Source organism: Leptosomus discolor, chromosome 22 (genome assembly GCF_034619465.1).
Source record: "Leptosomus discolor isolate bLepDis1 chromosome 22, bLepDis1.hap2, whole genome shotgun sequence".
Taxonomy (NCBI): domain Eukaryota; kingdom Metazoa; phylum Chordata; class Aves; order Leptosomiformes; family Leptosomidae; genus Leptosomus; species Leptosomus discolor.
The window spans coordinates 6,261,637-6,269,558 of record NC_141412.1 but is presented as its reverse complement, the minus strand read 5'-3'; the positions used below and the strand labels follow the sequence as shown (position 1 = coordinate 6,269,558).

General features: G+C 51.5%; 1 protein-coding gene across 1 annotated transcript; it reads left to right on the top strand.

Moving 5' to 3' along the window:
• Nucleotides 1-1,362: 1,362 nt before the first annotated feature.
• Nucleotides 1,363-5,209, top strand: LOC104351081 (transmembrane protein 45B). The gene is made up of 5 exons (XM_009957092.2): nucleotides 1,363-1,546; nucleotides 1,892-2,104; nucleotides 3,114-3,298; nucleotides 4,165-4,310; nucleotides 5,092-5,209. Exons 1-5 carry the CDS (start codon nucleotides 1,363-1,365, stop codon nucleotides 5,207-5,209), a joined length of 846 nt encoding a protein of 281 aa, XP_009955394.1.
• Nucleotides 5,210-7,922: the final 2,713 nt, after the last annotated feature.

Here is a 7,922-nt window from a genome sequence, read left to right as displayed (position 1 = left end):
GCAGCAGCAAGCCACGTGCAGCAGCAAGCCACATTCAGCCCCACGCCCAAATCATCCTTTATGCAGAAGGCAGGCAACAGGAGAATAAGAGATTTTTTTATATATATATATATTTTTGTTTTTATTTCCAGCGAGTGGTGACTGAAGCCCAAAAGGCAGCTGGGGAAGGCGGTTTAAGGATAACCGGGTGGTGGGCGTCTGGGATGGGGAGGTCAGGTCCCGTGCCAAACTGCAGAGCCCCTTGCTATGGGGATGGAGGGCATCCACGCCACGAGGGAGCTGCTTTCCGCCCGGAGAAGGAAGCCCTGGGTGCCGGCAGCGCAGCCTTTGCTATCCATTAAAACAAAAACCTAACTGACCGGCCTGACACCACCGACCCGCGATCGCACCAAGGCAGGCCCCCGAACATATGCTCGAGCCCACATGAAAGAGCTAATCGGTTCTCCACCTAATTAAGCAAACCAGCAAATGGCAAACAGGAGCCGGCTGGGTTTTAATTGCTGTAATTCTCCCAGGAAACGGGTCCCCCGGCTCTCCTACAAACCACGCACGCGTGCGGGGCGTGAAGGGGCACGGAGGCTCCAGCAGCTCGGCTGGGATGCCCGGGCTCTGCACAGTGCGAATCCCGGCTTAGTGGTGCTCCGGGGAGCGAAGAAGCGGTGGGAGGAGGCAGTGATGCAGGGAGCGAGTTGGTTTCTTTGCCTGGAACCCAAATGTTTTGTTTCCAGCAGCTTTTGGGGTATTTTTGAAGCTATATTTTTAACAAAATGCTTTGCCTTTGCGGAATAGATGCAGCGTGGGTTTTTTTTCCCCCCCTCCATGGGATGAAAAAATCCCAGGAATTGTAAAAATTTCTGGACAGAGCGCACTACTTCCGTGGCTGTTCCACCGATGTTTACCCCCAGAGCTTACTGTTTTCCCTGTGTGTTTTCTCTCCTGCCTGGTCCCGAAAAGCCCACCCTGCCCTGGTCTGCAGCGGATGCCCCCGCTCGTACCTGCAGAAGGGTGGGAAAAGCAGGAGCTACCGCTGGGAGGGATCCCCGGGGGCTTTGCAAGGTTCAGGCTGGGATGTGACAGAGGTTGCATCAGATACGGGGCCTCTGCTAAACTAGTCTGGGCTCTGGCTTTTTCGGCTATTTCCTAACCTTGGGGCAAGGACCTCAGAGACGTCCCTGGTGTTCCCACCTCTCACCCTTGGAGGGTTCCCCAGTGCTCTTTCCTATTCCCGTGTACCTCGTCAAGCGTTTTCCAACCCTCCCTGAAAGGGAGATCATGTTTTTTCCAGCGTTATGTCAAAAAAATGGTGTAAGTCGTGTAATGACATTGGTTTTCTTTGCCTTGTAGTCAGAGGACGTTGTCAGGATGGCGAACTTCAAAGGTCACGCACTTCCAGGCAGTTTCTTCTTGCTCTTTGGGCTCTGGTGGTCTGTGAAATACCCGCTGCAGTACCTCAGCCAGAAAGGAAACAAGAAATCCCACAGGGTTTACTGTTTTCAGCGTGTGGATGCCATTGAAGGGGGAATCAAAATCACCTTTGCTCTGATAGGTAAGGGTTATGTTTTACTGGCTATGCTGGTAACTTCCCAGCCAGCGAGGACTGTCCTGGAGCCTTTACTCCAGAGAAACCAGCCCAAATGTGGAAGGATGCACCCTTGATGTTCATCATGTCTTGATATCTGATAGAGTTTGATGTGAAAAGACCGAGTCTCGTACCCCTTCCCAGAGCTGAGCTAACATTAATACAGGCAGGCCTGGTTTTTTACATCCAATCCTTTCTCCCTAACGCAAAACCACCCGCTCTTGCTTCGGAAATCCCCTGCAGCAATGAGTAGCATCAACCATCATTGCATATAAACCGTCAGAAACGGCGTGATCTTGCGTGTCCGTGCAGGGATGCTGGCGGAGCAGTTCGTCCCGGACGGTCCGCACTTGTACCTCTACAGCGGGGAGAACCGCGACTGGGTGAAGCTGATGAACTGGCAGCACACCACCATGTACCTCTTCTACGGCCTCTCCGGGGTGGTGGATGTCTTCACCTACGTCTCCCAGGCGGTGCCGCAGGGTCTGGACCGCCTCATGCTGTCCGTGGCTGTGTTCGTTGAAGGTCAGTAGAAGGCGGCGCTTCATTTGGGGAGGGATGTTGGAGGGTGAGTGAGAGAGGGACCAGAATTTGCCAGACTGAGATGTCGCTCTGAACGTCCCTGAAGATAGGACACGTTGTAGGTGATAAATTATCGAAGGGCTGTCTGTAGCAAGGTGGGAAATACAGGCATCAATAGGTCCTGGCTTTGCCTGATTTGGGATTTCTGGGGTGACAGCAGTACAAAGCACCAGGCTGAGTTTCCTCGTGATGATAAATGGCCGGTGGATGCTGCATTTATCTTGCATCTACAGAGCTGATCGCGTGCCCCGCGTCTCCCCCCCCGAGAGCCATTAATTGCACTGCAGGCATCGTCATCCTCATCTGCTTGCATTGCACGTGGCAAATTCAAGTGACTTATTCCGGCTTCAGCAAATCATGAATATCATTTTGTCTTCGGGCTGTCTTGCAAGTCACGAGCCGTGATTTCTGACCCCTCTTGGATCACACAGGGACAAGACACCGGGAAATGAAGGTCTTGCTTACACAGAAAACCCCTTAAGGAAGGCACATCTCCTCTTATTTTCCCTTCCCCAATCCCAATGGGTTTTGAAGCAGCAGCAGGGGCAGTTCAACAGGTACAGTTTGGTGAGGGAGAAATGGAAATATATAATTTCCAACCCCAAGACAATGGTGAGGTTTAGCAATGAAAAAGCAGGACACAGCCGGAACCCGGCTAGGAGAGGAGAGCGATCTGAAAAGGTGACGGCACCGACATGGGAAGGAAGAAACCCACCCTTCTGTCGTCCTCTGCCTTCGGTCCCCATCTTGCTCAGATCCTCCCGCCACAAGGGTGGACATCTCACCCCTCCAGGGTGGTGGGATGCCAGGTGACCTAGAGGGATGGTGCTGTGTGGAGTCCCTTGTCTTCACCTCAGTTTGCCGACCGGGCAGGTGATTTTACTCTACCAGGGCTCTGTGGTCACGGTCGGTGGTGTTGATGCTGCTCTAAGGGCGTTACGTGTTTTGGCAGGTTGTCTCTTTTATTACCACGTCCTTCACCGCCCCATGCTGGATCAGCATATCCACTCCTTGCTGCTCATCGCCGTCTTCTCAGGGGCCTGCAGCACCATGCTGGAGGTCTTCCTCCGCGACAACATTGTCCTGGAGATGTTCAGAGCCGGCGTCACCATCGTCCAGGGAACGTGGTTCTGGCAGGTCAGTTCTGCCTTCTCTTGCGGAGCAGAGCGCCGAGGTGGGAGAGCAATGGGAAAAGAGGAAAAGAAGCCGTACATCACGTATCAATCGCACGTCTCTGAAGGATAATTTTGCCAGGCTTGCTTCATAAATAGATCATAACCCAGAATGAAAATTTATTTATCACAGGTCATCTCTGATGACTGCTCCTGCTGAAATAGCTGTTTGTCTTGGATATTGCTTCTCTGGGGGGAACAGAAAAAGCGAGCGCTCGCAGTGAGCGAGCAACATTTTACAGTATCTAACAACCAAGTACTAATTGCTTAATGTGTCTAATGCACCCTGCAGCACTCCCTCTGGTTTAGGGGAAAGACGCAAACCCCACCAAGCAATAAAATGGCTGAGTAAAAATACAACCAGCTGCTTGCTGTGGTAGTAGTTGGAGAAGCAAAGAAATCAGCTGGAGATAACCGCTCCCAAAACTAGGCTGCCGAAAAGAAATGTGGGTTCCCCTCCTCTCTTTCAGCCCCAGGGCTGCTGCGCTTAACTGAAACTCAAATTCAGAGATTCAAAACTGTGCTGAGCTTGTAAAATACTAAATGTAGAGTTTTTAAAGGATGGCTGCAATGCAGAGGGACGATGGTGTCTGGATATTGTACGGAAAAAGAGAGATCGCAGGCGCAGCCTGGTTTTGTGAGGCCTCTCGTCGCAAGGCTGGACTTTGAGGCCAGCACTGTCTCAGCAAAACCCACTGTCCTGGGCAGGGCTCAAGTCCCTCGGTCACCACGTGGATCGTGGTGATAACCGAGATGAGCAGAGGGGTGCTGGAGCATTGATTTTATTTTTTTTTTCCCCCCCCAAGGTAATAAATTTCTTGTTCCACCCAGATTGGGGTTGTGCTCTTCCAGCCGTGGGGAGGTCCGATGTGGGATGAGAAGGACCACAGCAACATCATGTTCCTCACCATGTGCTTCTTCTGGCACTGGGCAGCTGCTATGGCTGTCCTGGCTACAAACTACACTCTTGCTTACTGGTACGACTGGGACGTGGATTTGGGGAGGAGCAGGGTGGGCAGGGGTGGGGTGAGATGCGGATGTACTCCGGGCGATGCCGGCGAACAAAGTCACGGCTGAATAAACAGCCCCTGACCGCTGCAAGTTTTAGGGCACGGCGACAAGCGTGGCTGTTATTTGTCGAGCGCACAGAATGCAAAAGAGCGTCAGCAAGAGGCACGGGCATTAAACGTGGAGAAGTCAAATAACCGAGTCCCTGAGGCTGCTCCTGGAAGTCACACTGCTTTGCTTTTTTTTTTTTTAACTCTGCACCGAGTGCTGGAAGTCAAACTGTAATGCAATAGAGACACCAAAGCATTACCAGGGTCACCTGACACTTTGTCCCCTCCCTTGCCAGCATTTCGAAGCGGGTGACCGTCACTGAGTTATTAGAGGCACAACAGCTCTGTCTGACGGCTAAGACGTCGCCAACCCCCAGCGTGGCTTTTCCAAGGGGATGGGAAGGGGACATTCCCCCACTTTTCAGGGGTGCTTCTACAGCCTACGAGCCCCTAAGGGATGCTGCATGGCTTGCTGAGATGTGGGCTGCAGAAGGGGTAGTCCAGTCTGTGCAAGCAAATAGACTTTAGACAGAACAAAAAACTCAACCCCCCCAAAAAACCCCAGCATTTTAGGATCGCTATAATAGTTTCTCCCCCTCTGTGTATTCCTTACAAGTGCACTTGGCTCCCCTGAGCGTTTTGGTGAGTGGCTTTAGTTTGGGGGTTTTGCTAACGGGGATTTGTTGCTCGTGTGTTACAGCTGCATCCAGAGGTGCAGGAGAGGCAGCGGGGAGCCCTACATTGGGCTCGGAGTCCGGCAGCAGAAGAGCCACACGAGCTCCCAAGCCACCTTCCTAAACGGATCTGACGAAGAGTGAAGAGGCCGCAACGTCCTTCTCCAAATACGTGAAGAATCGGTTTTCTAGAAGAAAAAAAAAATCTAAAAATCAAATGAAATATTTACATTTTGGAAGAGCGAAGAGAGGTGCCACCGATCTGCTGCCGGGGAGCACGCTGAGCACACTGGGGGGTAGCTGCCCTCCATCTGTACCCGGATACCGTCCTTTCTGAGACGAGCGCCGTTTGCAGTGATTTTTAGCAACCAAATTAAGCGCAGAAATTCGTTGTGAGGAAATAGCTTCGTCCTGTGGGTTCCCACGTGTGTTTCCATAGTGATGGAGGGCATCCTTTGACCAGCTGGCTCTTCCAAGAGGCCGGAGGCTTTGACCTGCCGCGAGTGAAGTCAGGGAAACCTCCGGGCTGAAGTCATGTACCTCTGCACCAAGGCGTCATCCCAAGGAGGAAGAGTGAAAGAGCGTTGAACGTGAGATTCTGTCAAATTTGCGACACCACGGCTTGATTGTACGCGATACAAATTTTATTACTGAAGCTTTGAACTAAAAGAGGGGGTTTGTTAATAGTTTTCATGTTCGCTCAAAGGCTGAAAGAGTGAATAAATGTGAAATAAAAATCCTCACTGAGCTGATATCCTTAAGTTTAAGTCTGATAAATTATAGAGTGTGTAATAAGAGCTTAGACAAATCCATCCCTCAGACCTGTAAAGCCTGAAGGGCTCTAAGATACATGGCTAAGCAGCAGGGATTCATAAAACGTCCCCGTTTTCCATTGGAAATAAAGCCCTCAGCTCGGAAAGGGGGACGAAACAGGCACACGTTTTGGTTTTAGCCTGCTAATGTCTTGCAAAAAGGGAAAGGAAATGTCACCTCCCAGACAGGAGGAAAATGTGTCAGCGGTGAGTACGGCGCTGAAAAAAATATAAAAAAATAAACAGCAGCGCAAGCTGAATTTCAACTGTTCACGTCTCGAGCCCTGGGGCTGGAAGGGTGATCTGAACAGAAGCCATCTCCCTGCTGCATAATGCGGGGGAGTGGGGGGATGGAGGGCAGCTGATTTTTGTGCTCGTGTTCACGACTGAACAGAAAAGCAGCTACCGGCAGGTCCAAGCGCCTGCGCCTCTGTGCTTATAGCCAGGGAAGGCAAAAACTCACCCTTTCCCCTTGGGCAAGGAGCCTGTTGCAGACTGCGGGGGCTACAGCCCGGGGTTTATTGCTTCTTAGCAGCGCTATAAAGACTAACTTGAACGCCAGCTTTCCTGTATTTCCACCGCTGATCCAGTTTATTTGGCAGGGCTGGATAGAGGGAGGTGCAAACAGGCTCGGTGTGAGGAGAATTAAGCAGCAGAGTTATACGTCTCTGTAAATCCATCTGACGAACGCCGTGCAATTAAGGCTCACGAGTTGTAACGGCTGAACACGACGAGCGTTTTGCAGATACGGGTTTTTTTTTCCTGCCAAGTGGAATAGTTTTTCTAAACTGCCCAAATTCCTCTCGCTGCTACGATGCGCCGCAAACCGGGTAAGAGCCTTTTGCGGCGCCGCGTCCCAATGCACAGGGCAAAGCCTCTTTGCGAGGGGACAAACTGAGTTACCCGGAGTGCTGCGGGAGAGAAACCGAGCTTAACTGCACAGCAAAAAGGCCTTGCGTGGTGCCCTGAAGCCTTTCTGGTCTGCTCTGAATTGTTCTCTTTCAGAAAGCAGCCCGAACCTCCCTGTTCCCATTCAATAGCCACATGAGGGCAGCACCAGGTGGCAAAGCTGGTGCTGGACCTGCAGGAACCTCCTCCTCCAGGCTGGCGGAGGTTGCAGTCACCTTGCAGCCACCCTCCTCTTTGCTACCCGCAAAAGTCGGAGGTTATTTCCACGCAGCGGCACACAGATGAAAGCTGCCCTTGGTTTTTCAAAGCACTCCTTGCTTTTGAAGGTGGGAGAGGGTTTATTGAATTCTTCACGGCTCTCTTCGCTGCTCTTTATCACGTCGCCGTCTCTTTTCACCCCGAGGTTTTCTTTGTCCCTTGTCACTGCGTGGCCACAAAACGCTTTTCCCCTCTGTGTCTGGAATAGTTTCTGTCTGCCTCATTAACTCCCTGCTCCTACAAACATCCCAGGACTGTCAGTATAGCGCTCGCTAATTTGTTTTCCAACTCCGGAGCACATTCTTTCCCGAGGTATGAAGGTCAGCGAAGGAGGAGAGATACAGCCTGTGATTAAGCGAGAAAATACAGGCCGTGTTCCTTTCCGGATGAGAAGTAACAATTTTTGGTTTAGCTAAAAGAACCCGCACTTGTAAAGAGCTGAGGTACCCAAGCAAGGGCATGAAGGCTGCTGGGTGCACAGTGAGTGGTTCAGAGGTGGCTTATTATACAGTGAGGTGCAATCATCGGCCATCCTCACTTTTATTTCTTGTGTGATAGACGTACCAGGACAGCCCTAAAGGAAATTCTGCTTTTAAAACAACCTTAATATCAACCGCTTGTCCTGCATCATGTTTTTCACCATATAGACTGAGTTATCAGCCAGTGTTTCTGTACTGGACCCACTGGCCGCGCAGCTGGAGCGGATGGGGGGTACATTTGTAGCCGTGCCCACAGCTGGCTTTGAAAGGACCGCGGTGTCCCGGGCGATGTCTCGGGGGTGGCTTTTCTCTTGTGTAACTGCAGCCTGATGTTGTTGGAGGGTGTCGCTCCAGGGTGGGGGCCGCCGGTGTTCCTGAAATAAGTGACCTGCTCATCCA